This window comes from Encephalitozoon hellem, chromosome I (assembly GCF_000277815.2).
Source record: "Encephalitozoon hellem ATCC 50504 chromosome I, complete sequence".
Lineage (NCBI taxonomy): Eukaryota > Fungi > Microsporidia > Unikaryonidae > Encephalitozoon > Encephalitozoon hellem.
This window is the reverse complement of record NC_018468.1, coordinates 63,542-91,430: the sequence shown is the minus strand read 5'-3', so window position 1 is coordinate 91,430 and position 27,889 is coordinate 63,542. Positions and strand designations below refer to the sequence as shown.

At 44.3% G+C, this 27,889-nt stretch overlaps 30 protein-coding genes and 1 non-coding gene across 31 annotated transcripts; 16 read left to right on the top strand and 15 right to left on the bottom strand.

The window, feature by feature from the left end:
• Positions 1-18: 18 nt before the first annotated feature.
• EHEL_010870 (uncharacterized protein) lies at positions 19-3,717 on the bottom strand (the record flags this gene model as incomplete). The annotated part of the gene is made up of 1 exon (XM_003886642.1): positions 19-3,717. One exon carries the CDS (start codon positions 3,715-3,717, stop codon positions 19-21), a length of 3,699 nt encoding a protein of 1,232 aa, XP_003886691.1.
• A 79-nt stretch (positions 3,718-3,796) lies between these two features.
• Positions 3,797-5,041, top strand: EHEL_010860 (WD domain-containing protein; the record flags this gene model as incomplete). The annotated part of the gene is made up of 1 exon (XM_003886641.1): positions 3,797-5,041. The coding sequence occupies one exon, from the start codon at positions 3,797-3,799 to the stop codon at positions 5,039-5,041; it is 1,245 nt and encodes a 414-aa protein (XP_003886690.1).
• Positions 5,042-5,053: 12 nt separating this feature from the next.
• Positions 5,054-5,305, bottom strand: EHEL_010855 (uncharacterized protein; the record flags this gene model as incomplete). The annotated part of the gene is made up of 1 exon (XM_059743478.1): positions 5,054-5,305. The coding sequence occupies one exon, from the start codon at positions 5,303-5,305 to the stop codon at positions 5,054-5,056; it is 252 nt and encodes an 83-aa protein (XP_059599461.1).
• A 41-nt stretch (positions 5,306-5,346) lies between these two features.
• Positions 5,347-6,255, bottom strand: EHEL_010850 (aldo-keto reductase; the record flags this gene model as incomplete). The annotated part of the gene is made up of 1 exon (XM_003886640.1): positions 5,347-6,255. One exon carries the CDS (start codon positions 6,253-6,255, stop codon positions 5,347-5,349), a length of 909 nt encoding a protein of 302 aa, XP_003886689.1.
• Positions 6,256-6,340: 85 nt separating this feature from the next.
• On the top strand, positions 6,341-6,934 carry EHEL_010840 (Tat binding protein 1-interacting protein; the record flags this gene model as incomplete). Its single annotated transcript, XM_003886639.1, has 1 exon — positions 6,341-6,934. The coding sequence occupies one exon, from the start codon at positions 6,341-6,343 to the stop codon at positions 6,932-6,934; it is 594 nt and encodes a 197-aa protein (XP_003886688.1).
• Positions 6,935-7,001: 67 nt separating this feature from the next.
• EHEL_010830 (uncharacterized protein) lies at positions 7,002-7,289 on the top strand (the record flags this gene model as incomplete). Its single annotated transcript, XM_003886638.1, has 1 exon — positions 7,002-7,289. One exon carries the CDS (start codon positions 7,002-7,004, stop codon positions 7,287-7,289), a length of 288 nt encoding a protein of 95 aa, XP_003886687.1.
• Positions 7,290-7,329: 40 nt separating this feature from the next.
• On the bottom strand, positions 7,330-7,818 carry EHEL_010820 (uncharacterized protein; the record flags this gene model as incomplete). Its single annotated transcript, XM_003886637.1, has 1 exon — positions 7,330-7,818. The coding sequence occupies one exon, from the start codon at positions 7,816-7,818 to the stop codon at positions 7,330-7,332; it is 489 nt and encodes a 162-aa protein (XP_003886686.1).
• A 73-nt stretch (positions 7,819-7,891) lies between these two features.
• Positions 7,892-8,371, top strand: EHEL_010810 (ubiquitin conjugating enzyme E2; the record flags this gene model as incomplete). The annotated part of the gene is made up of 1 exon (XM_003886636.1): positions 7,892-8,371. One exon carries the CDS (start codon positions 7,892-7,894, stop codon positions 8,369-8,371), a length of 480 nt encoding a protein of 159 aa, XP_003886685.1.
• A 4-nt stretch (positions 8,372-8,375) lies between these two features.
• EHEL_010800 (thioredoxin-like protein) lies at positions 8,376-8,771 on the bottom strand (the record flags this gene model as incomplete). The annotated part of the gene is made up of 1 exon (XM_003886635.1): positions 8,376-8,771. The coding sequence occupies one exon, from the start codon at positions 8,769-8,771 to the stop codon at positions 8,376-8,378; it is 396 nt and encodes a 131-aa protein (XP_003886684.1).
• A 156-nt stretch (positions 8,772-8,927) lies between these two features.
• EHEL_010790 (40S ribosomal protein S12) lies at positions 8,928-9,329 on the top strand (the record flags this gene model as incomplete). The annotated part of the gene is made up of 1 exon (XM_003886634.1): positions 8,928-9,329. The coding sequence occupies one exon, from the start codon at positions 8,928-8,930 to the stop codon at positions 9,327-9,329; it is 402 nt and encodes a 133-aa protein (XP_003886683.1).
• A 141-nt stretch (positions 9,330-9,470) lies between these two features.
• Positions 9,471-9,965, top strand: EHEL_010780 (uncharacterized protein; the record flags this gene model as incomplete). Its single annotated transcript, XM_003886633.1, has 1 exon — positions 9,471-9,965. The coding sequence occupies one exon, from the start codon at positions 9,471-9,473 to the stop codon at positions 9,963-9,965; it is 495 nt and encodes a 164-aa protein (XP_003886682.1).
• Positions 9,966-10,127: 162 nt separating this feature from the next.
• Positions 10,128-10,544, top strand: EHEL_010770 (uncharacterized protein; the record flags this gene model as incomplete). The annotated part of the gene is made up of 1 exon (XM_003886632.1): positions 10,128-10,544. One exon carries the CDS (start codon positions 10,128-10,130, stop codon positions 10,542-10,544), a length of 417 nt encoding a protein of 138 aa, XP_003886681.1.
• A 71-nt stretch (positions 10,545-10,615) lies between these two features.
• Positions 10,616-11,176, top strand: EHEL_010760 (uncharacterized protein; the record flags this gene model as incomplete). The annotated part of the gene is made up of 1 exon (XM_003886631.2): positions 10,616-11,176. The coding sequence occupies one exon, from the start codon at positions 10,616-10,618 to the stop codon at positions 11,174-11,176; it is 561 nt and encodes a 186-aa protein (XP_003886680.2).
• Positions 11,177-11,285: 109 nt separating this feature from the next.
• EHEL_010750 (uncharacterized protein) lies at positions 11,286-11,621 on the top strand (the record flags this gene model as incomplete). Its single annotated transcript, XM_003886630.1, has 1 exon — positions 11,286-11,621. One exon carries the CDS (start codon positions 11,286-11,288, stop codon positions 11,619-11,621), a length of 336 nt encoding a protein of 111 aa, XP_003886679.1.
• A 34-nt stretch (positions 11,622-11,655) lies between these two features.
• Positions 11,656-13,806, bottom strand: EHEL_010740 (trehalose 6-phosphate phosphatase; the record flags this gene model as incomplete). Its single annotated transcript, XM_003886629.1, has 1 exon — positions 11,656-13,806. The coding sequence occupies one exon, from the start codon at positions 13,804-13,806 to the stop codon at positions 11,656-11,658; it is 2,151 nt and encodes a 716-aa protein (XP_003886678.1).
• Positions 13,807-13,957: 151 nt separating this feature from the next.
• EHEL_010730 (uncharacterized protein) lies at positions 13,958-14,755 on the bottom strand (the record flags this gene model as incomplete). Its single annotated transcript, XM_003886628.1, has 1 exon — positions 13,958-14,755. One exon carries the CDS (start codon positions 14,753-14,755, stop codon positions 13,958-13,960), a length of 798 nt encoding a protein of 265 aa, XP_003886677.1.
• An 83-nt stretch (positions 14,756-14,838) lies between these two features.
• On the top strand, positions 14,839-15,861 carry EHEL_010720 (uncharacterized protein; the record flags this gene model as incomplete). The annotated part of the gene is made up of 1 exon (XM_003886627.1): positions 14,839-15,861. One exon carries the CDS (start codon positions 14,839-14,841, stop codon positions 15,859-15,861), a length of 1,023 nt encoding a protein of 340 aa, XP_003886676.1.
• A 20-nt stretch (positions 15,862-15,881) lies between these two features.
• On the bottom strand, positions 15,882-16,373 carry EHEL_010710 (putative ribonucleoprotein; the record flags this gene model as incomplete). The annotated part of the gene is made up of 1 exon (XM_003886626.1): positions 15,882-16,373. The coding sequence occupies one exon, from the start codon at positions 16,371-16,373 to the stop codon at positions 15,882-15,884; it is 492 nt and encodes a 163-aa protein (XP_003886675.1).
• Positions 16,374-16,436: 63 nt separating this feature from the next.
• Positions 16,437-17,477, bottom strand: EHEL_010700 (CCCH-type Zn-finger protein; the record flags this gene model as incomplete). Its single annotated transcript, XM_003886625.1, has 1 exon — positions 16,437-17,477. The coding sequence occupies one exon, from the start codon at positions 17,475-17,477 to the stop codon at positions 16,437-16,439; it is 1,041 nt and encodes a 346-aa protein (XP_003886674.1).
• Positions 17,478-17,922: 445 nt separating this feature from the next.
• Positions 17,923-18,969, top strand: EHEL_010690 (uncharacterized protein; the record flags this gene model as incomplete). Its single annotated transcript, XM_003886624.1, has 1 exon — positions 17,923-18,969. One exon carries the CDS (start codon positions 17,923-17,925, stop codon positions 18,967-18,969), a length of 1,047 nt encoding a protein of 348 aa, XP_003886673.1.
• Positions 18,970-19,050: 81 nt separating this feature from the next.
• EHEL_010680 (uncharacterized protein) lies at positions 19,051-19,608 on the top strand (the record flags this gene model as incomplete). Its single annotated transcript, XM_003886623.1, has 1 exon — positions 19,051-19,608. One exon carries the CDS (start codon positions 19,051-19,053, stop codon positions 19,606-19,608), a length of 558 nt encoding a protein of 185 aa, XP_003886672.1.
• Positions 19,609-19,758: 150 nt separating this feature from the next.
• Positions 19,759-21,138, top strand: EHEL_010670 (trehalose-6-phosphate synthase; the record flags this gene model as incomplete). Its single annotated transcript, XM_003886622.1, has 1 exon — positions 19,759-21,138. One exon carries the CDS (start codon positions 19,759-19,761, stop codon positions 21,136-21,138), a length of 1,380 nt encoding a protein of 459 aa, XP_003886671.1.
• An 89-nt stretch (positions 21,139-21,227) lies between these two features.
• On the top strand, positions 21,228-21,887 carry EHEL_010660 (uncharacterized protein; the record flags this gene model as incomplete). Its single annotated transcript, XM_003886621.1, has 1 exon — positions 21,228-21,887. One exon carries the CDS (start codon positions 21,228-21,230, stop codon positions 21,885-21,887), a length of 660 nt encoding a protein of 219 aa, XP_003886670.1.
• A 22-nt stretch (positions 21,888-21,909) lies between these two features.
• On the bottom strand, positions 21,910-23,202 carry EHEL_010650 (RING Zn-finger domain-containing protein; the record flags this gene model as incomplete). Its single annotated transcript, XM_003886620.1, has 1 exon — positions 21,910-23,202. One exon carries the CDS (start codon positions 23,200-23,202, stop codon positions 21,910-21,912), a length of 1,293 nt encoding a protein of 430 aa, XP_003886669.1.
• A 46-nt stretch (positions 23,203-23,248) lies between these two features.
• On the bottom strand, positions 23,249-23,330 carry EHEL_010640. Its single transcript has one exon. It is a non-coding gene; the product is annotated as a tRNA-Ser (tRNA).
• A 204-nt stretch (positions 23,331-23,534) lies between these two features.
• Positions 23,535-24,161, top strand: EHEL_010630 (uncharacterized protein; the record flags this gene model as incomplete). Its single annotated transcript, XM_003886619.1, has 1 exon — positions 23,535-24,161. One exon carries the CDS (start codon positions 23,535-23,537, stop codon positions 24,159-24,161), a length of 627 nt encoding a protein of 208 aa, XP_003886668.1.
• A 19-nt stretch (positions 24,162-24,180) lies between these two features.
• Positions 24,181-25,188, bottom strand: EHEL_010620 (HRD ubiquitin ligase complex protein; the record flags this gene model as incomplete). The annotated part of the gene is made up of 1 exon (XM_003886618.1): positions 24,181-25,188. The coding sequence occupies one exon, from the start codon at positions 25,186-25,188 to the stop codon at positions 24,181-24,183; it is 1,008 nt and encodes a 335-aa protein (XP_003886667.1).
• A 69-nt stretch (positions 25,189-25,257) lies between these two features.
• EHEL_010610 (thymidine kinase) lies at positions 25,258-25,914 on the bottom strand (the record flags this gene model as incomplete). Its single annotated transcript, XM_003886617.1, has 1 exon — positions 25,258-25,914. One exon carries the CDS (start codon positions 25,912-25,914, stop codon positions 25,258-25,260), a length of 657 nt encoding a protein of 218 aa, XP_003886666.1.
• Positions 25,915-26,073: 159 nt separating this feature from the next.
• Positions 26,074-26,382, top strand: EHEL_010600 (uncharacterized protein; the record flags this gene model as incomplete). Its single annotated transcript, XM_003886616.1, has 1 exon — positions 26,074-26,382. One exon carries the CDS (start codon positions 26,074-26,076, stop codon positions 26,380-26,382), a length of 309 nt encoding a protein of 102 aa, XP_003886665.1.
• A 22-nt stretch (positions 26,383-26,404) lies between these two features.
• Positions 26,405-27,337, bottom strand: EHEL_010590 (uncharacterized protein; the record flags this gene model as incomplete). The annotated part of the gene is made up of 1 exon (XM_003886615.1): positions 26,405-27,337. The coding sequence occupies one exon, from the start codon at positions 27,335-27,337 to the stop codon at positions 26,405-26,407; it is 933 nt and encodes a 310-aa protein (XP_003886664.1).
• A 66-nt stretch (positions 27,338-27,403) lies between these two features.
• Positions 27,404-27,850, bottom strand: EHEL_010580 (thioredoxin; the record flags this gene model as incomplete). The annotated part of the gene is made up of 1 exon (XM_003886614.1): positions 27,404-27,850. The coding sequence occupies one exon, from the start codon at positions 27,848-27,850 to the stop codon at positions 27,404-27,406; it is 447 nt and encodes a 148-aa protein (XP_003886663.1).
• Positions 27,851-27,889: the final 39 nt, after the last annotated feature.

Sequence of the window (27,889 nt, the reverse complement as noted above, 5' to 3'; positions counted from 1 at the left end):
AGCTACTGAGATATATATTTATTGGTTACCTAATGCACGTGGTTGCTTTTTCTTGCTTTCACGAAGAGATCTTTGAATCTTTCTAGCTATTGTGCCTGTGAAGCTAAAGAGACGCTTTTCCAAGAAGACTAATGAGTGTAGAAGCCCGCTGAATTCCTGAGCTTCCACCACTATTCTATTGAGGCATTCGTGGGCCTTGACCCCATTGACAAAGATGGATATTGATACGTCCTGTTGGATGGTGGGGTAGTCTCTCTTCCTACCCTTTTTATAGCGCTTCAGCGTCTCTCCAAGGCTTAACGCATACGAGGTTGGCGGAATGCTGATGGTTATGAAAAATATGTTTGGACTTGACACAATAGTTCCAAATCCGAGCCTGCCAAGCTCCTTGTCGTTTGATTTCGAAACAAATGTAACCTCTACAGGCAATTCGGGAGATGGAATCCTGAGGTCAAACGGGAGGGGGAATTCCACATACATCCCCAGCCCGTTCATATCGGGGACAAACGGGACGTAGGGAGGGAAAATGCTTACTAGAGAAAACACAATGGGCATGCTGAACCTTACCTTTGGAATGCATATAACCCCGTCGTTAGTGATATTTGCCTGAAATCCAAACTTGCTGGTGATGCACCAGTCCTTGTATTCAGCCGTATCAGTAAAGGGATCACGGTATGGCCTTTCCAGCATCGCTCTATTTTTATTTGTCTGTATGTCCTCTACAGTCTGGAACTTGTACTTTACCGTCTCAGAAAACAAGAATCTAGAGAACTTGAGGTCAAGTATCCCGTAGAATGGGCCTTTGCTCTCACTCCCCGCCTCTTCATCTCTCCAAGGATTTCTTTTATGGGATTCTATAAGGATCTCCACAACATCTTTATCTATATCTACCACAAACCTCATCCCAGATGGAAGAACTTCATAGAAGGAATCCAAAAGCAGATTTGGAACCTTCGAAAACACAAGATCCTTCAGCTTGTCACTAAAAACCCTCAGCGTCCAGGTGTCCTCATCTGAGGTCACCGTTTTCCCTATGCTTCTGATTTTCCAGTTGCTTGTGCTGCTAATCTCGGCAGCTAGCGTACTCTTTCCTTTCACCTTGGTGAACTCATTTCTTATGTCTGCCATTATCTTTCTGAACAAGGTGTGCTCAATGACAGTGGGGCTGCTTAGCTTGTTGCCATTGATAAGGCATATGCTCACTAGAGCGTTGTCGAGGGAAAGCTCCGAGAACCGATACAGTATCCCAAAAGACCTGTATTCACTTCCTTCAAATTCGTAATAGGAGCAAGGCAGAGTTTCTACGGAGGCAATCCCCCTGTAGTGAGAGTTCTCATTGCACACATCAAAAGCCGCAACACCAACTCTTGGGATATCAAACTCAATCCCTGCAGAGTTGAACATTTCTATGGGGATCGATATCTCGGTAACACCTTCATACACATGCTCAAATCTCGGTGAACAGCTCTTCATCTTCTTTAGTCTGGATTTAAACACCAAGTCTTTGTTACAGACATGTTTTTCAACAGCCCTTCCATCTCTTTTCCTCATGGCCTTGGCAACTATGCTCTTGATCGTTCTTGCCATATAGTCCTTTTCGTCGCAAACAACATCCACATCGCACATCCATAACGCAACAAGATCATAAGGATGGGAAAAAGATACAGAGACATCTATCCCGCCTATGACGTCAAGACACGCCTCCTTCCCTCTTTTCAAATAACGAAGCTTAGAGTTTCCAATCTCAACCACAACTGGATGGACTGGCCCAAAGCTCATGTCCCGCGTGTCCGCTACCAGGCTGAACCTTATCCCTCCTACAACTCTGACGATGTTCTGAATAGAGGCCCCCATGTCTCGAGATCTACTGTCTTCCGGAATGGTTATAGAGAAGAAGTGTTTTCCCAGCTCATTAGGCTTTCCGTCATCGTACCTGAGGCAGATCTTTCCAAGCTGAAGGCCTTGCTGTTCATCATCTTCCACAGGATCATCTCCAACATACTCAATGCTTCTAAGTATGCAGTCCAATGTGTCTTCGACTCTTGTATGCACCGTGAGCTTTCCAAAGAGCCTTCTACAAAAGGGTTCGTTTGTGTTCTGGTATAGAATATTGGTGTCACTCACATTAATCCTAGCATTGATTCCTGCATTGGCAAGAGAAAGGCTGAAACCATGGAGATTCAACTGAAGAAACCCAACGCTGTTTTTTCTAATCGGAGAAAAAACAACCGCCGTATCAACACGGAGAGACCCCGAGGCATTCGAAATCACATGCCGGACATTGATGGAGTCTTTATTCTTTTCAGAGGACAGAAAGTCATACCTTTCATCCTTGTAAAAAAGATAGAGATTCTCAGAAAGATCCCATGCCACCCCGACATTATTCACAAGAACTCCAAACCCAACATCCGAATTCAGGACAACCCGTAGATCTTTCTTCCGCCGCATTTTGAAAGCCTTCAGAATCTTCAGCGAATCGAATTCAAGGAACGTGCACAGCAGCACAAAATGCTTATCTGTGTTACCCACTTCAACCTCAATCCCTCCAATGCAGCATCCGTTGAGATGTACAGACCCACTGACCGGCTTCGAGGGAATCGCCAAGAAGCTGTAATACTCAATGCACGGAAGCGCATCTTTGTTGATGTAGATATTGAGCCCAGGATTCTCCCTTCCCACCACGTTCCTTAGAATTATCACAGGTGCACTCAAAGGTGTGCTTTTGACGTTTTTCTTCATGAACGTTATGTCGTAGTCCTTCGAGTTTTTTGCATTGAACCCAATTCCAATCCCAAGCCTGATGCGCTCCTCAGGAGTCCCATCGTCATGATTTTTGAAGTAAAAGTCATCCACCTTGACACACACCTCGTCTCCTCTAAGCACCCGAACAAGGCTTCTCCTGAGCTCGTCTCCCCACTCTTCCGATATGCTGATCTTTACGATCAAAGGCTCCATAAACATGGTTCCGTCAACCTCAATCGGGCCGATCGTTAGGGTCCTAGGCCCCTCTCCTCCTCCGAAGTTGACCACAATCTCGCGGCTTCGGATCACAACAAACTTTGGAACATTAAACTTGCTGCTGTCAACCTCTCCCTCCAGTAGAAGATATCCGTCCTTCATTCCAGCACATACATGCTTAAACACAACTTCCTTTCCTGGACGAGAGATTGAACTTCCTAGGGAAAGTGTCTGTGAGCTGTGGAAGGGGAACCTTATGAAGCACAGGCGGGGATACATCTTTGCATCTATCTTAATCACAAAATTGACAGAAAACCTTGATTCAAGCATGTTCCTCCTATTGAAATTCTCGACATATATGTCTCCATTAAACAAGATGTTCTTATGCTTTGCGATGTTTGCCCCTGGGATCCTTAGGGACAGCAGGGGGCTTTCAATGCCATCCGTCGACATACTGAACAGATTCGCAGTCACGTCTGTGAACTTTACATGGATGGGCGACTCCGAGTTCTCAAGAGAAATTCCAACCTCTATCTTCTTCCACGTCTTTGTGTCGTACACCACTTTGTTGAGACACAGCTTGTTAAGATCCAAGGTGTATAGCCAATAGAAGGTGTTTGCAAGCCTGCACATCACAATTATGGAAAACAGGTACAACGAGTATAGGATGAGCTTCCTTTTCCTGCGTCTGAAGGGATTCGCTTCATTTCCTGATGGACTCTTGAGCGATGGAAATTCTTCCAACTTGCCCATTAACATTCCCTGGGGTGATCATTTGGGGACATTACAACGCTTAAATGATAACACTTACTACCAAGCCCATAGAAGTTTAAATACAATGATCGAAATGTCGAGGGACGAGATAAACCAGCTAGTTTACAAGTATCTTGAGGACGAGGGATACATATACACGCTCTTTACGTTCAAGAACGAGGCTACTCCTAGTGACAAGCCCCTTGCCCATAGTTTAATATCTCTTGTGGGGAAAGGACTGCAGTACATGTATGGTACCAAGCACCTTCATGGAAGCGAGATCATTAAGTGTGATGCAAAGTTCTGTCTGTCTGAGGAGCATGTGTGCAAGTTTAAGAAGAAGGAGGCAGTAGATGGCAGCATGCCCCGTGCACTGAAGAAAGAAGAAACGATGACTATCAATGCCGTTGAGGTTTGCCTGGAGAATGTAGGAAGCGAGTTGCTTTCTTGCTGGAATAAAGAATGGTTGAGCATCTACACTGAGTCTGGAGAGGTTCTTGGGCTTGGGAGCGAGGGCCTGCTCTGGAAAAGAGAGATGAAGAAGCTAACGGCGCTATCCTGGAGTGATGATAATTTAGTTGCCGGGAATGAGTGTGGAGAAGTGATCACAGTCAATGTCTCGAGTGGGAGGACAAGAAGCTATGCGTGCCATGGTAAGGCTGTTACGAGAGTAAGACAGCGTGGAAGGGGGATTCTTTCTTCTGGAAGGGACGGGCGTATAGTTATGATGAATAACGGAGTCACTGAAATAAGTGTTTCCGAGTGTGGAGTAGAGGACGCTGTATGGATGGGAGAAAACGAGGTTGGATGCAGCCTGAGCGACTTTTCTGTTTCGTTTGTAAATGGCAGCGAGCTTGAAGTGACAAAGCTAGGTGCACACGAGGGCAATATAAGTAGTATGGGGCACAGCGGGCAGATTCTCTCAACATCCTCACATGATGGCACCCTTGGTCTGTGGAATGTTGCTTCTATGAATGGAAATAGAATAGGTGCCCACGACGGTGGCGTCAATTGCCATAAATGGATAGATGGGAAGGCTGCAACGTGTGGATCTGACATGCTTGTAAAGATCTGGGACATGGAGAAGGTCGTTCCTGTCTATGAGCTGAAACACGAAGATAAGGTTATGGCCATCGATTGCTCATCACGTGTGGTTGCAAGTGGGTCTTCTGATGGCCAAGTGGTGTTAAGTGATTGTAGATGCAATGAAGTTTACAGATACAAGGTGGATGGAAGCATCTCGAAGCTTTTATTCTCTGAAAGCGGAGCATATTTATGTATCTGTATATCTGGAAGATCGCCAAAGTTGATAAATCTTAGGTATTTCTGATATTGCTTGGTATTAGTATTTCTCATTGTTTTTCTGTTGCTCAATGGAATCTATGACTTTCATTATGTGCCAGCATATTTCATATCCACAGGAGCACAGATATCTTGCTTTTCCCCTTATCACGCAGGACTTTCCTACTTTGAAGTAGTCTACTAAGTGGATTCTCTCTCTATGTATGTCTTCCTTATCAAAATGGATGATGTCATCTCCCACTATTAGGTAAATGGTTTCTCTCCGTATACTCTTGAGATTCCCGAAGTCCATTGGGGAAGAAATATGGAATAATAAGAAGGCATCATTGGTCTTTATTTGAATCGATTGGGCCCAAATCCTACGGGATTGACATACCTGTGGTTGATGTTCAGGCCATCAATTGCAGAAATATCCTCCTTTGATAATTCTTTCAGATCAATATTCTCCTTCAGATGCTCCTTAGACTTGCTTTTTGGGATTACACAAACACCTCGTGAGACAATATAGCTAAGTATTACTTGTGACGGGGTGCATCCATACTTCTTGGCTATTTCCTTGATGGTCTTGTCTTCCCTGACCTTCGGAGAGGAGTCCTGTCCCCCTGACCCTAGAGATGAATAGCTGATAACCTGGATTCCCTTGGACCTCATGAATTCTACAAGATCCTTTTGGGTTAGGTAGGGATGGAGCTCAAACTGAGAAACTGCTGGGCGGATTCGGCATGCACCAAGTACTTTCTCAGTATTTTCCTTTCCAAAGTTGGACACTCCAATTGACCTTGCCAGTCCAAGATCAACAAGAGCCTCCATCTTCTTCCATAGTGTGACTGCATCAAACTCTCCAATGTTGTATTTTTTTCCGCAAGACTCCATGCTCCCATTGGGTGCTGGCTCAAATGTCACCGGCCAGTGGATGAGGTACAGATCCACATAGTCTATCTGAAGATCTCCTAGTGTTCGTCTTAGGGCATCTTCCGGACAATCATGGAATGTGTTCCAAAGTTTGGATGTTATGAACAAATCTTTCCTCTGTACCACGCCTTCATTGAACAGCTTCTTTAGAATGTTTCCTATCATCTTTTCGTTGCCATATATGAAGGCAGTGTCGATATGTCTGTACCCCAGGCTAACTGCATTTCTTATTGAGGATTCAAGGGACGACTCGTCTTCCAATTTCCATGTCCCAAGGCCAACCGTGGGAATTTCATATCCATTGTTAAGCTTCAGAACTTTACAAATCATTTAGGCTTAAAAAACCTGAGATTTTATACTCGAAATTTGAGATGTGACACTAGATGGATTTGATGGGTTTGAAGTCTACCCCGAGATGAAAGAGGACTATGACGATGACGAAGAAAGGGTGTTCCAGATGATGTACAAATGCAACAGGCCCACATCCAAGTCAGAGATAGTGGCATACTTCAAGGGAGAGATAGGAGGAACGGCAATACAAGAGATTTTGAACTACTTGGAGTCTGATGGAAGATTGGTGACGAAGACTTACGGAAAGACAAAGATATATCTTGTCAACCAAGATCTGTTTCAGAATGAAGAGGATGTCAAGCTGAGCACGGAGCTCCAAGGGTACGAGGAAAAAATAAAGCTGCTTGCAGAGGAGATTGGCTCTCTTGACGCTGAAATCAAGATGCTTGATAAAATGATGTCTATTGACCAGCTGGAAGAAAGCATCGAGGCGCTGGACAGGACAGTTAAGGACAATCAGAAAAGACTCGAGGGCTTCAGAGACGGGGGAAGAGAAGTGTCTAAGAAAGAGATGGATGGAGCCAAAAAGAAGTACGAAAGGGCACAGTCTGGGCTTAAGAAGGTTAGGAGGATATTCAACGAGATTGTTGAGAGACTTTCTGAGGGGATGGACATGAAGAAATCTGAGCTATATGAAGAGATTGGGATTGAAGTATAGTATTCTGTTAGTGAAAGTTTTTTACATTATTAAACGATAATATTTTGCAGGCCAGTGTTTAACCCCGATGAGAAACAACAAACCGATAATTCTGACAAAAAAAAGACCTGAGGGTCAGAATAAGCCGAAGGGAACAAGTGACGAAGATGTGGAGGTTAGGATGGTCAGCAAGGAAGTGGGAGATGCCATAGCCAATGCAAGGACCAAGAAGGGGATGTCGAGGAAGGACCTGGCCCAGAAGATGAAGAAGAATGTATCGGTGATTGATAGCTGGGAAAGAGGAGAGGCAGCTTACAACGAGAAGATTGCAAGCGAGCTTGAAAAGATTCTTGAGTTCAAGATCGATTGGAAATAATAAAAAGATCTTTTTTATTTGCAAAATTCCGGGTGGCGACTCAGAAAGACTGATCCCTAACGCTCTGTATTAATGCATTGTCTTCATCTCGCTCCTTGTTGTAATATTTCTCAAGGAAATGTTCCGTGTTACTTTTATTCTCCATGCACAAGGAATACACCAAAGATGTGGTTGCCTTATAATGGTCTATGGCGAAATCCAGAAGCTCGAAAACCCCGAGGGCTCTGAATGCATTTTGAACATCTTCTATATGCCTACATGCGTCAGATAGCATAAAAGCACCGGAGTTGTATATTTCCTTATCTCTCAGCAGGCTAACGAGCTTTGGAAACTTCTCCTGGACTTTTGGATTCAAGACTGCAGCATAGTTGGACAAGATGACAGAAAGATCACCCACAAGTTTGTTACGGACTTCTGGGTCGTTGGAGGCATCTATTTCATTCAGAGTGTTTTCTGTGGCTAAGGGGTATGGATTCAGAATTATGTCGATGTTTTCCTCGTCTTCTTTTGTCAATCTCTCTCTCACCATTGGGGCTATGAGAAGGTGCTATTTCTAGAATCCTCTTGCACAGATTCATTTAGCTATTGAGCATATCCCTTTAATGCCGAATTTAGAAAGGCTTTTGGCAGAACAGGAGAACTTGGCAAAAAATAGAAAGTATGGATTCTATGCAATTCCCCTGCCAGAGAAGCCGGGGAGAAACATCACAAGATGGGAATGCGGAGTGCCAGGGCCCCATGAGGGTGTATACAAGGGATCCTACTATACGCTGTATGTGGACTTTCCGGAAGACTATCCGTTTCAACCTCCCCAGGTATTGTTTAAGTATCCTGTGTACCACCCGAATGTCTATCCTACCAATCAGGTATGCCTTGATATTATTGGAGACAGGTGGAAGCCCAGCCTAAATGTTATGAATGTGCTGTGTGGGGTCCAGCAACTTCTTGGGGCCCCCAACACGCGCAGCCCTGCAAATACAGATGCTAGCCTGTGCTTTAAGAAGGATCCTGAAAAGTACATGGAGTGTGTAAAGGAGAACATCAGAAAATATCATAGAAGGCCAGAGTGGAGGGGGCTATGAGTGTTTATTGAGAAGCGGCTTGCTCAAATAAGTGAGCATATCCCTTGACGAGCTCTTCAAACTTCCTGATGTTTGAGCCAATGATTCGGGTTGGCGCACCCTGACTCCCATTCTTGTCTTGTACTTCTTTCATGTTCTTGTCTACAAGCACAACTGTCGGAAATGCAGTGATGTCGAACTCATCCCAAAGAGATGCGTAGGAAAATGACCTTGTTCTGCAAAGCTCGAAAATGTTGATTTCCAGGTCTGTCTTGTACTGGCTGAGCTTTTCCTTCAAATCCTCGCATGGGCCACATCCTTCTGAGGAGAATTTCAGAAGCACAGGCTTTCCGAGCTCCTTTACCTTTTCCTTTATCTCTTCAGGACTCATGCCACTAAAGTCGCGGACTACGATTGGCATCTTGGGGTTTCTTTGTTTGGGAATAAAATATAAATAGATGAGCTCTGAAAACAAGGAGCAGCTGTCTAGCCAAGGCTCACTTCAAGGCATTGCGCTTACCATGATTATTGGCATGGGTGCGTCTGAGGTGTTAATGAGGAAAAAATTTACCCTCCAATGAGCGAAGTGCAAGAACCGATGATGGAATCAGAAATGACTCTCCAGGAGGCGCTCTCCAAGGTATGCAAGGTGTCCAGGACATACTGTAGATTAAGCAGGGGAGCCAGGGAGACGTCGAAGAAAATGCTTGCTGGAAACATGAGGTTTGTGATGCTCGCAAAGGATGCTGAGCCGAGAATTGCAAAGCTTATTACGCTTCTGGCAAAGAAGAAGGACATTCCGATCATTTCGATTGAAAGCCGCCTAGAGCTAGGGAAGATTGTTGGGGTTGAGAATGTCAGCTCAAGCGGAAAGGTAAGGAGCAAGGGATGCTGTGTTGCAGGAATTCAAGACTATTGCGAGCAGACTACTGAGGCAGGGTATGTTCAGGCGGCCTTGCTAAGGGGAGTCTCTTCCTAATAAAACATTCTATCTATTCTCTTTCTTCCTAACGATCTGTTGTCCTTTGGAGGATTTTGCCTATTGGAGGATTTATAAGGGGCTAAAGGAGAGGGTATTAAGGGGCAGCAGTGATATAGAGAACACCTAAGCGGATTACTGATGGAGCCATCTGATGGAAGATCTGGATCTACGATTTCATTGAAGAAGTTAGGAATCATTGTGGCGATATTCTTCTTTACTATGGCAACTGGGCTTATACTTATTTATAGGCACCTGAACAGCAAGAGTGACGGAGGATCTGTGTCGGGATCTCAAAGCAGATTTGGGATTTCAATGAGAAGAGAAGGGAAGAAGCCTACATCCGGAGGAAATGAAAGGGCAAGCCTTCTTTCGATGGATGTAGAGCACGTGAGAAAGCTATTTAATGCGATTTTTGAGGATATCAGCGATGGAAAAAAAGCATATATGGATATTGTGAATTTTCTAGAGAAACACGAGAATAGCTCGGGTCTGAGCCCTAGAACAAAGAATTTTATTAAGAGGGCGATATTGTTTCTGAAAGGTATTTCTAGCACTACAGACAAGTCTGGGGACATTGAAATTCTCATGGCCTTGGTTAATGTAATAACCAAGCGACTACCAAAGAATAAATGAAGTTTCCTTAACTTTTGTGTGGAGCTTACTGGCCATCCCTGTGTGCAAGTGGGCTTATGAGCTATCCATCGAAAGGAATGGACGGTGTGTGGGCAGACTCCTTTTTCTTATAAGGCAAATATGCAGTGGAATAGTTAAATTGCCGAAGAAAGAGATGTGAGAATGAACATCTTAAGAAAGTGTGTTTTTTTGAAGCTCACATACATGATTATGGGGATGGCCAATGCAGTAGCAGAGGTTCCAAGTGACTCTATTTTTAGTGTGTCTAATGAGAGAAAGATGATTAACAATTACTTTAGTGATAATCAAATCAAAGAGTTTTTAGAGTCTGTGTGCAATATAGCCGACCGCATTATGGAAAACACCGATGAAATCAAGCTTGTTACTGCTGCCTTAGTGAACAAAAGAAAAAGTCTGTCTGAGCCTTTGCAAATTATAGGAGATGTCTTTCTTCGAATCTTTGATAATGGAATGGGAGAGAAAGATATCAAGTTTTTCAAGGATTTCTTTATTCTTGTTCTTGTCAAGCTTATCAACATACCAGACATCGTTGGAGAGGTGGGTAATGCCTTGAGTTGAGTAATAAAGAAGATTCACATCATGTTCTGCTGGTATCTACAGTTAACCTGTAAAATATTTTCTCGAGACCCATGGTGAGGATGAGCATCAAAGAAACCAAAGTCAGTAGTGAGGAAAGGAGCGGAAGCGAGGAAGGTGAAAAAGAGCCTGGAATTTGCAAAGACAAGGAGATGGTAGGCAGCATATTCAAGCCAGTGGATTTGAATGATCTCAAGAGCAATAAAACCATCTTTGAGGATCTTGGCGGAGAGAAGAAGCAACCAAAGGAATCTGAGTTTTTGAAAACGCCTGTCTCAAAGAGCTCGGAACCTGTCCAGAATGAAATTCCAGGGGTTGTGTTTAAGGCAGGGGCCAACCTGCACAAGTTTGTGGGTGAGTGGGAGAATATAGGGCCTGGGTTTGTGTATGTGACGAAGAGCAAGGAGAAGAGATGCTTCTTTATTAGGGATGGTGTGATGATGTGTGCATTTGACTTCCTTGTCACCTACGATGTAAGACCCACAAAGAAGAAGCTGGGAGTATGCATTGGAGTTAGAGAGATGGCTGAGAGTAAATGTATTGAGCAGCCTTACTGCGTTGTGTTCAAGAACGAGAACGATGCAAATGAGTTTGTTCAGACGATGAAGATTTAAGGCAGGCGGATTGATGTTACGAGATTAAAGACTATTATAATTATAAGCCACTTGCTTTTGTATTCTACTAACATTATGGTACTTGAAGATGAATGGAACCCCACGGCTGATGAACAGCATAGCCGAGCTGGATGACTACCAGAAAAACATATGTCTGGAGTTTATTCTGATCAAATATCTAGAGACAAACAAAACTAAAGACAATGACAAAATCGATGTTTGGCTGATTGGAGACGAAAGCGGAACCATAGAGTTTGGAGTATGGAACTGCTCCTTGAGCCCCGGAGATGTGATGTATTTGAGTGGAGGATACACGTCACTGTTCCAGGGAAAGAGACGGCTCTTTATATCCAAGACTGGCTGTATTAATAGAGTCAGGACCTTCAGGAAGGTATTCAAAGTAAACGAATCCCATGAAGAGATTCTCAGAGAGCTTCTGGAATGACCCTTTGGGAAAGAGAGTAACAGAGATGAATCATTTATTCCAAGAACTTAGCAAGGAGCATCCTGAAGCCCTTTGGATCCTTGATTCTATATGCTGCAGATGTATCCTGATTACCCACTTTAATGGTGTATCCACTACACAGATCAAAGGCCTCCTCGTCGGCAGCGTCGTCTCCTGCACACAAAATAAACCCTTCCTCAACTTCGCCCATCACACGAGACTTTTTGCTGCTCCTAACTTCGACTATGTGGTTTCCTTCCTTCACATTGTCTTTGCAAATCCTCACCAGAAGTTCAAAAAGAGCCTTTGCTTGCTTCACTCCAATGAGGGGAGACACATTCCTGAAGTGGAAGGCATAGCCTGTTTTCTTTCTTTCCAGATCAGAACCAGGCGTCCTCAGGTGGAAGAATTCTGCAACCCGCCATGCAAGATCCTTCTGTGGAAATGAAACTCCTTCTTTCCACTTTCCATCGACCCTGTAGCATGCTCCGTGCTCGGCAAAAACCTCGATTTCTTTTGGAAAAAACCTATCTGAATCTTCGACACTTCTTCCTGTAGATATTATAACCCTACAGATCTTGTTCAGCCTCACAAGTAAATCTTTTATCTCCTGGGTTGGTGCAGCCATTGGGGGATGTGCAACAATGTCCGTCAGTGTTCCGTCATAATCCATAACAAGCGTCCTTACCTTACTCTTCTTGAAATCATCGACTATTTTTGCAGCATTTACATCCTCTTTGTTATCCAAATCAATCTCAATCGCCTCTTTCTTCTCATCTTCTTTCTTCCTAGTGCTTAGCCTCTTATTTGAATTCGTCTTCACATCTTCTTTCTGCCTCATTGATAATGACGCCCTCACCCTTGGCTCCTTAGGCTCAGCATCAATATCACACTCAATCCCACTAGCGTGTAAGAAATTCGTCATGAAGCGCTTCTTCCACTCCATCTTTCCAATCACTTTCCTGGAATCTTTCTCGCTCGCTCCTCCCCGCTCAAGCTTCTCATTTATCTCGTCTGCCACCTCAAAGAAGTCGTATGGATTGCTTTGGATGACTGGAATGCCAAAAAGTGAACAGATGTCAGCCATTTCTGAGCAATAGCATAGGTCGCAGGACTTCAACACAGAGACAAACTCAGAGTCACTTGTAGGTACAAATACTCTTGATAGGATGTTGTAGTTCATCTCAAGATACTTCCGGAGCCTCATAACCTCGGTCTGCTCATCAAAGTCTCTGTTCAAAGCCCCAGTGATCAGAAACAGAATCGTAATCTCCTTTTCATACCTGGACAAATAAGCTTCAACACCAAGAAGATGTGTTTGGGAGTCAAACGGAACAAGAATAATCTTCCCATTCCCAAACCTCTCAAGCTTCTTCGCCTCAGACGACGCCTTGAGAATGGCCTCCTTGTCAATCCCCCTCTTTCCTACACAAGTCTGTGGCACTCTTACACTCTTGTACTCCGGGTTCCCTGCCACAAAGCCTTTCTTCTGAGAAACTAGCATGTTGAAGGATTCTGCAGATGAACTTTCGCTAAACTCGATGTATTTGCAGCAAAGAATCGACAAGAAAAGCTCCTCCCAGAACGGAATGCACTTGAACAGCAGAGAAAAAGGTGCGCAGAAAGACATCCCAACAGGAATGCCGCCAAGCATTCCAGGAAGGAGGAGCAAGGAATGGTCCATCACCCACACAACATCGCCCTCTTCATAGATCTCCATTATTTTCTCATAATATTCGTTGTTGCGTATCCTATATTCTTCAAACATTGCGGCATGGTCGAGATGTTTTTGCACAAACTCATAGGTGTTCTTCTTCAAGATTCTCTCAATCATTCTCGAGTATTCTCCCTTCCTTTTAAACACAGGATAGCATCTATAATGCCCCATAGATATCTGAATCTTCTTGCGGTCTTCGTCGCTAAAAGCCTCAGAAGAGTAGAATCCAGGAACACCTACAAAGGACATCTCTCGATCATCCAGCATATCGGGAGCCATGAAGTGAGGTTTTGCAAAAAGCCTCAGCTTTTCCTCGTTATCATCCGAAAACTCTATCTGGATCTTGCTTGTCTTATCAGGATGGGAAATCCTCTTCAAGAGAGCAGAGCTCCTCTTTCTTATTGTCTCTTCTTCTCCCATCCGAGATGCACATATAGGCAGTTCATCCATAGCAACTATGATCTTCATTTTTAGGGAAGCCTATCCAGATGTGTTATATATCGAAACCGTACTTTCCGGACAAATCAGGTTCCATACATCAAACATCTTGATAGAGACGCTGTTACAGCCATCTTACTCGGGAAGACGTTCTTAACAATAGAGCACCAAAGAAAATCAATCATGCCTTTCTTGTTGGATTCAGAACAATACAGGCTTGCTCACTTTTCTTCGGCCTCGCAGTTCTTTTGCTGGGAAAGTATTCTATGTCTAGTCCAAACCTGGATATAAACTTTTCTGTAGACTTTAATGCCATAGAATGAGTGGAGAAATCCAATGTCCTTAGCATAGCCTCCATCCCGTACACGTCACCAGCCTCTGCTTCTACCATGCCGCACCCCACATATTTGCACAATCGGCCATACACCAGAGACCCATTTGTAAAGTCAGCTCTACACAGTAATACTGCAAACATCTCCTCAAGGCTTCCTACAAAGTGCTTCTTCAGCCTTTCCTTTGGGTCGTCTTCAAAATATACAACCTCGTCCAAATGTTTGAATGGATAGGAAATGTTCTCATAATGATTGGACCACACATGCAAATCGTCATAGAGATCCTCAAAAATTCCAATCCAGTACTCCAAAAGCTCTCCAGGCTCCCTAATCACCTTTCCTTTGTTCTGAGAGCTACCATTAAAGATATACTCGCTCTTTGGTGTGCTGAAACAACAAGATAGCTCAGGGGACAACGCTTTCAAAATCGATGTTATGAACCTCCTGGCGTGCCCCCTTTCATACCCAGTTGTGTCTACGTTCTTTATGTATACATGAGATCCCACTCTCTGAAGTGTTACGCCAGCCAAGAGCATTTCCCTATTGAAAAGAAGGAAGATGTAGCTTTCACCCGATACAAATGCTTGAACACCGACCATGGAATCGCCGCAAGAGCTTTCCATGTGCCTTCTTATCTCCATATCCATCCTCAGGGTATGTAACTCTCGAGCAAATCAGGGTCCTCAAGGCCGCCGGGATTGGATACCAGTGCTCAGTAATAATATCCCCAATGGGATGGACAGAAGCAATCAACTCAAGGATAGATGCCAAAGATGGAAAGTATATTTCTCAGCTGTTCAGCAAAAGTATATGGATGGATTCTGAGCGGGAAAGTATTGATCTTAGCAAGGTCAAGCATCCATTCAACATTCTCCTTGAGAATCAAAAAACAGCCATAGAAAAAAAGAGTTATGGCACATATGAAACACTAATAAGAAGTGTTGTAAGAATGACTGGGGGAGAGGCATGGACTGGCCCTATCATTAAAAGAGTTGTATATGAGCTTCTTGAGCTTTGGGGCAAAGATAGCTCGAACAAGGTGAGTAAGCTTCTTCTGGAGATGTACAAGAAGCTAGTGGAGCAAAGAAATCCAGCCTTCATCTATGTTGGAAATGCCTTATTCCAGATATACCTTGAGACAGAAAGGTTTAAGCTAGCAGAGGATCTATTAGCAAGCGCAAGTGAACCGGAGACTGCATGCAGGGACAGTTATGTGTTTCATTACTACAAGGGAATCATTAAAATGTACCAGGATAGATTCAGGGAATCCTATCTGTCATTGAAAAGAGCATTTAGATACAAGAAATGGAGGAGAATAATGGCACCGGTTTATTTCATTTCATCTCTGCTTGTTAACAAGTTCCCTAAGAACATATATCTCGAAAGGTTTGGCTGCAGCTACCTATCGGAGCTGGTCTCTGTAGTACGAGAGGGGCTCTACGTGGGTGTGGACAATGCCATTAGAAATGCATCTGAGGGAATTACAGACTACAATCTTTACAGAATCATTTCAGTCCACTATCCGCTCATATGTTTCAACAATCTGGTGGGCAGAGCCTATCGAAAGCATGGATGCGATAACAGGCTCGAGATCCAAAAGATCTCAGAGGTACTGCCCGGCACTGATTTCAAGGAGATTGTTTGCCTTTTGAGCAGTGCAATTGAGTCAGGAAGGCTGAGAGGATATATATCAATCAGCAGAAGGGTAGTTGTGTTCAGCAAGGCAGATCCTTTTCCAGTGATTGCCGATTAAGCAAAGGAGTACAGGGTCATCTATCTGGCTATTTCTGCAGATAATCCCAGACTATCTATTGCAACGCCCCTGAGGTCTCTGATGAACTTCATGGCATCATCCTTGGACTCTAGAGTCACGAATGCAAATCCTCTGAAGACTCCTGTCTCTCTATTCATGACAAGGTTGGGACTCATGAAGAAAACGCTTGTATGCGACTTGATGATAGAGTAAAGTCTATCCCTTGTCATGTCCAGAGGGAGGTTTGAGAGCTTAACGCTGCATGTCTCTGGACGCTTGATCGTCGGTGGGACATAGGCATTTGATGTGGCCGGTTCTTCTAGGGAGGGCCTGTACGGAGTGTATTGCTTTTCCTCTTCCTCTTGCTTGACGCCTATTTCTGTTGTATACAGATTAAACTTCGGTGCGGTTGTGCTTTTAACCACTCTTATCCTGTTTGTGTCTCCAAAGGCCTTTATGCCTTTCCTTCTTTCAATCCCTTCGGCATCCGGCTCGAACTTCACTATTTCCATTGGGACTCCAATTCTTTCGGTTTTAATGCTTCTGGGGGACAGAATGAACTCACAAAGATTTATTTACATTCCCAAGTGCCCAAATACAAAATCAGACACCTTCTTGTTGAAGGGCTTATATACAGATCCTCCAGGCGCAAAAACCCCACCCTTAGGCTGTTTTCTACAGGGACTGTCGAGGTAGAACAGCGATGTCTCTTCATCTAGCCATGCACTAGAATAGTTAGACTCCCAGAAAGGTCTTCTCAGCATGACCTCATCGCTGAACTCATCTTCAATAATAGGCACAAAGGACTGGGTAGCGGACTTGCAGAAAGGGCGATTGAGGATATGGATTTCATTGAAGAAATCGCTTTGGGACATATTACATTCCTCTGCCGTACTTTTTGTGGCCTCTTCATCGGCCTCGAGAAAGCCTTTTTCGGCTAGTGAAATGGGCCTATCGATCCTGCTGCAAATGAGCCCGTCGTCTGGATGCTTGTCTATCTCTCCTAAGGCTAGCTCGTAATTCCTATACGTTCTTTTGCTGTCTTTCTGGTGATCATGGACCGGGAGATTGCCCATGTCGGTGTTTGGAATGTGGATAAAGCAGCATCTCTTTCCATATGGGCAGCTTCCTTCCTCCCAAAAGGTCTTACATGTCTCTGTCTTGTACTTTGGGTGTCTTTGCACATACCTTAGCTCTGCCTTACTATGTGCAAACTGGCACTTATCGCCATACTTGCAGTACCCTATTTCTGTGTGGCTTCTACACATTTCTGTCTTGTAGAGCTGGTACTTCTTATTCGGATGGGATCCCCTGGCAGACGAGAAATGGGTTTGCGTGGTGCCGGCAGGCACCTTAAGATCATGGCCTTTCAACCTTCTTTCAAGAGGACTTTGCTCTTTACTAATTGGATGTGTAGAAATATAGGATGTGGCATTGCTTTGGAATAGCTTCTTATTATTTTTAAAGCATGTACAAACATTTCTGGACTTAGAAGTCTTTTTGGCCAAGAGACACTGGCACTTGTCTAGATAGTCCTCTGCATAGTCGTTTATGTCAATACTAGTTGTCTCTATTGGCCATGGATTCTTGTCCATTTTCCCTCCAAAAATGTCCATGAACCTTAAGTTTAGGTGGTGCAAAAGATTTGTATACCAAGCAATTTTTGACTATGATTAATAGATAAATTCACCTTAAATCAATAAATTAATTTAGGCGCTCCCGAAAGCTTGATCTTTAAAGCTAAATTAAACACCAATCCCTACAGTCCATCCTTCAATGCACTTTCTTGGCAAAGCGTGTGGCTATTGCCTTCCTATCTCTTCATCCAGAAAAATCCGTTTTTGGGTCCTGTAGATTGAAAGCCTATTTATAGTGAAAACCACCGCTCCTCTGGGGTCATATCTAGCTCATTAATTTGATGTTAGAAGAAATGATGTGTCCCATCTAATTATGTCTTTTGTATTACCGATCACGTCGTATCCCAAAAGGGAAAAAAGAATGCTCCAAAAGACTGTTCTTTGCCATTTTAATGCATATATTTGTGAATCAGGTGCAGCATCAATGAAGCTTTTGGGATTGTTAGCAATTGCATCTGGTGCCATCAACGCTCTTAAGACCAAGGCTCTTCATCTTAACTGCGAGCAGGAACTTAAGCCTTACAGTGCTGTTCTAAGTGCCAATTGCATGGCATTCGCTCTAAATGCAGACAACATCCACGAGACAATTAGATACCTCAACTCAGTGAACATCGACAAGGCATACGTGCTCTATTGGAACGACCACGATCTCCGACAGAACCCTATGGTTCTCCACAAGAACGGAGCCCTTGCTCCTCTCGACCCAAACACAAACAGAGCAAAGTATGTCCTCTGTGTAGAGGCCTGCAGCTGCCCAGGGTCCAACACCAGGCCTGGAAACTCTGTCCCATGCGAGAGCATATGTGTAGAGAACAATGGGTCTACTCCATGCAGTGAAAACATATACGTCCAAAGAGAAGAGAACATCTGCAACAAAGTTGTTGTCAACCCCTCTCCAAGGAGGTGCGGACCATGCGAGCCTTGCGACTCTAGCAGTAATAGTGAGTGCGGAGACAGGAGATGCAAAGTCTTCCCAAGAGTATCCAAGAAGGTGTCTGGATCAAGACGACGTGGATGCCCAAAGAAGGTTGAGGTTGTGAAGAGTCAGAAGACATTCACATTTGACGTTGAGAAGTATAGGAGAAGAGGAGATGTCGTTGTCAGAGTCTGCTCCAGCGACTGCAAGGACAAGTTTGAGAGCTTTGTCTTATCCAGGAATGGCGAGATCAGAGGAAGGAGCGACAAGTGCGTCCCCGAGGTTCTTCCAGAGTGCCTCAGGTGCCCAGGAAAGATCTACCAGCTCAAGAGGCGCATTGAGCGCGATGTTTGCCAGAGGGTCTGCATGTACATCAACAGCAGGTGCGAGATCTTTGTAATGGTTGGCGACTGTGAGTTCTACAGAGTCATTGTCAGGGAGGGAAGGAGAAGAGGCCTCCACCTCAAGAAGGTCAGAGGACACAAGCTCAGAGAGCTCATCAAGAACGGTCTCTTTGGCGTTGAATTCGGCCCTGTGGATTACAGCCGATTGTAAATAAAGGCAGACTGTAAAACTATGTTTCAAATCTTTTGAGCGCCGTTTCCAAGGTAATGAAGAGATATTCTAATTACCCCGATGATGCAGCTTGGACATTTATTCGCAGGTCAAATAGTCATGTATATTTCCTTCCTGCTGCTTGTGGCTGTTTCTGAAGGAAAGATCATACCGGCAGGAGTAAGCTACCTTGCCAGGTCTCCTTACCTCCGTGTGTCAGATGCCAAGGGTGTGTTCTGCTTTCTGTTCTCATTCTGCACGGCAACCATTGGATTCATGCTGGAGACGATGCGCTCAACAGCAAAGATATGCAAGAACGACCGAATGAAGTACAGGGTGATGAAGGCACAGCGTGGATTTACCTATATGACGCTGATCCTGTTTATCGACTTCCTCAGTGCATATATATTTAAATCCCTGAACGACAGGACAGTCAGCCTGCTCATTCTTGGGCTGATTAGCCATGTGTGCTGCTCACTTACAGCATTTCTTGGCATGGACATACTGAACACCTTTTTCTATCTTACATTTGTCATGTCGAACCTGGGCGTGCTTCTGCTTACATACGTGGTTGGGTTTGACCGTGTATTCATGGGCCTAGGCCACTATCTTGGGAGATTCAGATTCTTTCCGAACTAATGAAGATTAAACTTCTATGCCACATCCCTCACTCATAAGCCATAGACATCTTCTTCTATTGGTTTCCTGCAATCCTCCCACTGGTTACATGATGTTGTTTGAGACTTCATTATTTTCACTTCGGATAAATATGAGCACCATCATTTTTTTATGAAGCTCCTGGTCATTAGCAATCGCTTGCCACTGACAATAAAGAAAGGCGAGAATGGGTTTGAGTACACGAAGACAAGCGGAGGGCTGGTAACCGGTCTGAAGAGCATAAACGACAAAATCAGGTTCAAGTGGATTGGTAACATAAGTGGCGTTGAATTAAACGAAGAGGAGAAGGAGGTGATAAGGAAGGACTGCTGGGAAAAGTTCCACTCAATCCCTGTGTTCATCGATCCTGTGTTGAACGAAGACTGCTACGATGGCTTCTGCAACGCCATTCTTTGGCCAATAATCCATTCGTTCAAGGACGATGTTGCGTTTACTATCAAGAACTACAATGCATATGTGGAATACAACAGGATTTTTTGCGACAAGATATGTGAGACTGTGGAAGACGGAGACATTGTCTGGGTCCATGACTATCATCTTATGATGGTCCCGGAAATGCTAAGAAAGAAATCTAAGAAAGACTTCAAGGTGATGTTCTTCTTGCACACTCCGTTTCCGCCGGCAGAGATCATGGAGGTCCTTGCATGCAGAAAGGAGATAGTAAGCGGGATAGCACACAGTGACCTTGTTGCATTCCACTCGTTCGACTATGCCATCAACTTCCATGACACATGTGTGGCCAACCAAGTAGAAGTAAGGTCGAAGCTGGATGCAATTCCGATAGGGATCGATCCCGAGATGTTCCGGAACGCACTCAAGGAAAAGAAGACTGTAGAGAGAATAAGGGAACTCAAGCAGATGTTCAAGGGAAAGAAGATACTTCTGGGTGTAGATAGGACTGACTATATAAAGGGGATGCCTCACCGCCTCAAAGGATTCCACAGGTTCCTTGAGAAGTATCCAGAGTCTGTTGGAAAGGTTGTGTTTCTTCAGATTGGCGTTCCCAGCAGGACGAGCGTCAAGGAGTATTCTTCATACATCACCAAGTTGAATGAGCTTACATCCGAGGTAAATGGCAAGATCGGGTCTGTTGAAGAAACACATCTATACTTTCTAAACAAGAGCGTGGATTTTAATGAGTTATGTGCATTGTATGCAGCAAGCGACGTCCTTCTTGTGACATCCCTGATAGATGGAATGAATCTCGTTGCTCTGGAATATGTTTCATGCCAGGACGAGAACAAAGGCGTGCTTCTTCTGAGCGAGAGTGCAGGAGCATCCACGACCTTATCTGCAGCATTGGAAATAAACTCGTGGAACATTGAGGAGATTGCCGATGGAATACAGAAGGCCATTACGATGCCTATGGAAGAAAGGAGCGAGAGACACGAGATTAACAAGAAGGCTGTCGATGTCTTTACATCTGTTAAGTGGGCGGAGAGGAATCTCGATGGGCTCTGTGATGGGTGGAGGAAATCCTTGATGCCCTGAGCAGGAGTTCCTGGAATAAATTGGGTTTATTCTGCTTCTCTTTAGTACATCTAGCAAATATTATTTTGCTTATGCAGTGCCCTTCAAGAATGTTTTTCTTATTTCTAGGATGTGTTTTTTCAAGAACCTTGTTCTATCTGGATGAGAGCAAAGAGGTGGAGAGTGCCTTAAGACTGAATGGGCAGACTGTGGTTCTGATGCAGGCGAAGCTGTTTCACAGGGCGTCATCCAGCCACCCATGGAAAGAGGCAGAAGGAATAAGCGTAGGGACTAAGCTTAGCATATATAAATCAAACGGGGACTACAAAAGTGCAGATCCAGAGCCAAAGAACTTGATCTTTAAGGATGTAAAGCACGAGACATCCACAACATTCTTCTACACAACTCCAGAGACGGGATACTACACCATAGTGTTTTCCTTGGATACAGATGTCCGAGGAGAACTGGCACTCGAGCTTGCCATCTACGAGGGACGTCCGTGGACACCCGAGATTGTTTCGGGGACAGACTACCAGATGGAGTGGCTCACAAGGAAGATGAGTGACCTACTGTATGTCTCGAAGAACAACTTCGACATGCAAAGCTTGGACGATTGGGATGAGGTAGAGTATACGGGCCTATACAACAGCATATTCAAGCTTATCAATAGGATAGTTATTCTCAAGATAGCTACAATATTTGCTACCTTGCTGTACATCAATAGGAAAACAAAGGAGTTCTATATATCCAAAAAGATAGTGAAGAAATAAAGATACCTTTAGTTTGTGTTCATTATTTCTTCTTACATAAATCTATAATTGCAAATCCTGGGCTCTTTTTCTCCTTGGGCTCCTTATATTCCACAGGCTCAGATGGAACGAACTTCGGGAACATAACCTTCTTTCTTAGAGCCTTTATGCTGCCTTGCACCACACCCTGCTTGCCTCCAAAGTTCATTGTCTCAAATAGCTTGAGGGCCACCTTGTCTCCAACTACATCCGCTATCTTGTTAAATGCCGCCATCACATCTATGATGTCTTCTAGAAACTCGTTCACAATTTCCTCCACCCCGTCTGCTTCGGCCTTGCATATGCGTTCCATAATGGCCTTGCGTCTGCTCTGCCTCTTTCTCTCCTCCTCCAGGATGTTCCTATCCAAGTATTTCGGGAGTTCGGTCTCCACGCTTTCTGAGACCATGCCTTGGGAAGTGTTTGCCTTGGGAAACGAAGAAAGCCTGATCTCTCCTCCGCTTTGATCCACAACACTTGCTCTAGCCGCTGTCCTCCTCTTCCTCAGCGGATCCATCACAGGAATGCTGCATCTCCCGGCTCTTGGGATCTCAGATAGCTTGACGCATGCCTTGTGGAACCTGTTTAAATGATCGAAGAGCTCTGTTTGGTATGGAAATACATAGCACTTGTTCATCTGGCAGGTTTGGAAGCTACAGCAATAGTGGGCGTTCTTGTAATGTGCTTCCAGATCTTTGAAGCTATTATAATACTGATACTTCGTTCCTAGTATATCGCAAATATTGCATAGCTCGTGCTTGAGATTGCAATGCTTCCGAGCATCGTCGGAATCAAACAGATAGATCTTGCAGTGAACACAGAATACATGGCCATCAAACCCTTCTTCTCCAAGACTCCCGCTCCTGTGGCTCCTAATAGTGTCGCTTTTGTAGAGCTTGATCTCATGCCAGAAATCCCTTCTGCTCTTGATGCACTCTGAGCAGAGGACAAATCCATGGTATGCATAATGTTTCTTGAGCTCCTTCAGAGTCCCAAACTTCCTGTGGCATTCCCGGCATTTGTTAGATAAGAGGTCCTCCATCATCTTCTTCACATACTCCCCCTCATAGAAGACGACCAATGGGGCTCTTTGGCCTTTCCACATCTGCCTGGGGAACCCTTCGCTCGGCATTGAAAGCGCTGAGAAGATTATTTCTTTCGCAGGATTTCTACACAGCGGGCAGCTGCACTGCATATACAGAAACACAAGCCTTGCAGAACAAGTCATGCATATCCGATGCCCGCAGTCGTATCTTGCAAAAAGATCCATACCACCAGTACACACTTGGCAGTTCATGGGTTGACGGTGGCTGATAATTTACAATGGATTCATATGGCAAAATCGAAGGCGACAGGATTCGAACCTGTGCGGGCGAAGCCCACTGGTTTTCTAGACCAGCGCCATAACCACTCGGCCACGCCTTCACATTACCGATGCGACTCCACACAAGCTGTCTCCGTACACAGCCTCACTCCCTTCCACACAGTAGATATAGAAGCATTCAGATAGACATCCATTTCACAGCAACTCGTTGTAAAGTAAGAAAATGTCTCATAATGCCCATATAGGCTAATCTTTTCCTGCTGAGAAAGAGTACAATGGAATCATAGTCTCCTAACCCCTCTTAAATGGAGGAAGCAGAATACAACGGTCCATCCTCAAAGCTCAAATTGCATATTTATAGTAAGGTTCCAAAAAAGAAGCATGTAAGAGAAAATATTGTTGTAAGAAGTTATACCAAAAACCCGAGGAGAAAGCCCAAACCTTGGAGCCCTGAAGAGGAGGAGGCGCTTCTCAAGGGAATCAAGGAGCTAGGACATGGAAAGTGGAAGGAAATCCTCGAAAAGTACAAAAACATTTTCCATGAATGCAGAAGGCATATAGACTTGAGTGACAAGATCAGGGTGATGAACAAGAAGGCGTCCTATTACTACACCACAAAAATAAACTTCATCGAGGTTAATGATGAAGGAGAAGAGGTCTCGAATGCCCTTGGAGAAAGGCGTGTGTATCCATCGAAGTTTCCTTATTCCGCTGCAAAAAAGGCAGGGCTGTATAGATTGTCTTCTGGGGTGAAGGAAGCAGTGATTAATATCCAAGGGGAAAGGAACGGCGTCATAGTCAGGCACAAATATCATGTATCCGTGTCTCCAGAGTCTCGTACTGGAATCAACCTTGTTAAGATAGGTAGCGAAACTATAGAAAAGGCTGCACAGCCAAAGAAAACACATGAAGCCCTTAGCACCGAAGAATAAACCCTTTTATTGTTACTTTCTAGCCGTCAATCGTTACAGGAATCCCAGATATGTATTCACCCCCCACAACAAAGCTTTCCTTCCTAACATCAAATGCAAGCTCGGACTTACATATCGGGCATGTCTGCTGCCGTTCGCACCACATCTTCAAGCATTCTATATGGAAGCAATGCCCACACGTCAGCTTCTTTCCAACCTGCATGTCATCCCTGCATATTGCACAAAAGCCATCTCCAGTCCCCTCAACACATTTTTCAAGATCTTTACACAGCTTGAGGTAGTTATGGAATACCTTGATCTTCGCAATCAAAGCATCGAATATGGTCAGTGCAGATCGGAAGAGATTCAAGGGAAGCCTGTAGCTTACAGATGTGATTCCTATGAATATTACATAGACAAGGAGTGTGATGCTCATGTATCCTATGTCGATGTAGAAGTTGTGTAGAGACCTCTTGTCGTCGTCGTCAGACAGAATCAGGTTCATGACACAGACATTCTTTATGGAGGCTATTACGAGCAAGGTGTACTCAAAGAGAAAGAGAATCTGCCCATCAATGGAAGATATGCAGGAAAGAGTAAATAAAAGCACCATAAGCCCCGAAAACAGAGATATTCCATATGCAAGGCCAAATAGCGAAGGGTAGACATCCCTCTTTATCCTTGTGCCCAGTAACCAGCTAAGGGACTTCACACACAGAAGCATAACAAAGAAAAGCCCATTCTTGAAGTTGATGTCACTGTCAAACGTAGACACAACAAGAAGAAAGTCGGTCAGGAAGTAGAGCAGAGACTCATTGAAGTTGCTTATCTCTTCAGACCTGAGGCTCTTGAACACATAGTCAATTATCTGTCCTGTTAGAGTGCACATAAGAAATATCAAAAACGTGGCATGGAGAATGTGCACAGTGCTATTGCGCGTCGTGGTTGTGAGAATGTTGTACATAGTTAGGCCGCCATGGCTTGCCCTCATCGTGTATATGGCAAGCAAGATGAAGTGAGTAACCCCATATGCAACGATCTTCTTCATTGTTCAGGGTAAAATGTTTGTAAATCATTCATGGAAGGGATTTGAAATCGAACATGAAACACACAGTATTTATCCATTTATCTCCACCGCCTTATCCACAGAAACACCTTCGTTGCAGAAAAGCCGGGCACATTCCTTCTCTTCAGATGCCGACATCTTTTCCATCCAGCACTTGTGGCACACAGAAACAAACTTATCATTCCCAGGAGTACTGACGTCAATTGATGGCCCAGACACATCCGCCTTCCCATCAGCATACTTCAAATGAAACCTTCCGCTTTCGGAACAGAAGCAGCATAGAACGTCAAGCTCATACATCTTGTCACACAACTCAACTAACCGCTTTGACCCCGCAAACAGATTCTTCTTGAAGTCTGTGAGGAGGCCATAGCACCACACTGAAATTCCATGGACATCCACAACCTCCCTTAGCTCCTCTATCTGCCGGGCGCTCAGAAACTGCGCCTCATCCACAAACAGAATATCAACGTCCTTGTATGAAATATCCTTTGCGAAGTTGAATTGGGAATCGACACACAGGTTACACTCCATTTCAGCACCGCATCGCGATCTTATCACTGTGCTCTTGTGCCTGGTATCAACCTGGGGCTTTGCCAGCAGCACCTTCCACCCTAGGATACTCGCTCGCTTCGCCCTCAGCAACATGTTTGTCGTCTTTCCTCCATTCATTGGAGAGGCCACAAACTTCAGTACTCCTCTTTTCATTTATTCCTAGGGGCTGGTGATTCTTTTATACTTTAATTCTAAAAAGACCGCCAAATTCATTGCAATTAAAAGCAATCGCATTCTGCTTCCCATCCTCAGAATACAGCTTCTGTTTCAGATTCCAGGAAAGTATAAAACGCTCTTCAACCGCAGAAACAAATGGAAGCAGAAGACTACGACAATAACCACCAAAGAGGGGTTCACTGGGGATTTACAAAGATTTTAATGGTAGCAGTGCTTTACGGGTTGAGTCTAGTATGCATAATCTTGGGCCTCAAGCCGCTATTCGATATGGAGTTCGAAACCAAGAGCTTTGCAAACCTGGCCTTCGTTGCATTCCATGGGTTCTACATGTTCAGCTTCATGGCTGTTCATAAGAAAAGCCACTTCATCTTCTGGTCAACAAGTTACTTGCTCCTGAGCGGAACATCCCTGTTGTTTTACTTCTATGAAGACTTGTTCATATGACCCAGAAGAGCCCCTTTGCCCATCATAGTCCTGCGCCCTTGTCATCTAGGACAATGTATGGCTCTCCTCCATACTTGCACTCACCTGTACACTCAACATTGAACTCGTTGCTCAGATCCATCTCTCTGGAATCATCCACTGCTATCTCCCTTCCAAAGAAGTAAAGGCCTAGCTCATTCATCACCAGATCAACCTTCTCATAGTTGAAGTTCCCATGTACAATCTTAATGAACTTATTGTACATCGGCGAATATGTCCACCTTAAAGTGCTGAGGAGTGTTTTCGAATAAAATCTCTTAACTATTGCATCTCTCTTCCTCCCTATCAGCTCATCTCTTTTGAGCCTTACCGAAAGAATCTTTGAGGCACAATTGGTCATAAGGATCTTAAGTATCTTGAAATCATCCATCCTAAGAGAGTTATCCACAAACTCGTTGTCAATGGTCTTTTCTGTGTCGTACGGATCAAATTCCTTGATGTTGAAAATTTTGCTGTTAACAGTGTTAAACGCCTGCACTCCATCTATTATTATAACATCGGGCATGGTGTTTGCCTCCCTCACCACAGAAACTTCTCCATAGGAGGATGCAGAGTACACATTGCGCTTAATAAACGGCTCCTTGTCCCTCAAAGCCTTCAGAACACCGAAGATGTTTTCCCAATCAAGTGCCCCCGGGTTGTCAAAGTCGTAGTCCTCTTCATCGAGGTCTGGGTTCAGAGGCCTAAAGTAGTAGGAATCCAGCTCAAGTGCATAGGTATTTATCCCGCCCTTACTTAGCAGCATGTAGAGTTTCCTGGCAAGAGTCGTTTTTCCAGTTGATGTAGGCCCCTGAATGCATATAATGTACCTCCTCCTCGGGTCGTAGGCTCCATCAAAGCATTCGTACACAATGCTCCTTATTCTTTTAGAGTCGCCATCGTACCTGATCTCTTCCCCCTCGCAATCAGAAATCATCTTGATGGGGATAGTTTCTTTGCTCTCTTCTATATAAGGAAAAGGACTTTCAGTAATCAGTTATGTTTATTGTATGCTGGAAACAGGCTTAAATATATTGCTCTCCTGGATCCTTTTCTTAAGAGCCTCGGGCTCCGCTTCGTCTCCAAGCCTTTCAAACCCAACAATCTGGTCCACAAAGTATCCGTCCTTAAAAAATCCTAGAAAAGGCAGCACTCTTATCTCAAGCTTCCTTGCCACCACTGGGCATATCTCGGCATTTACTCTGTAGAATCTGATCCCCGGAAAGAATTCTCTCACCCCCTCTAGTCTTCTATCCATTATCTTGCACCGGTTAAACTCTTGCTTGTAGAAATGGACTATCATCTTCAGAGACTTCGTCTTTTCAATCAGCTCCCTCTCGCTCGTAATGTCCTCTATCCCTCCGCACAGCTCCTGGATCCTCTTCTCCCTGTACCTCATAAAAGCCTCGTCATCACATGGAAATCCATCGTCTTCGCAGCCAGAAGGCATAGGTTTGCAGGATTTTTTGCTTAAGTCAACAGAACAATC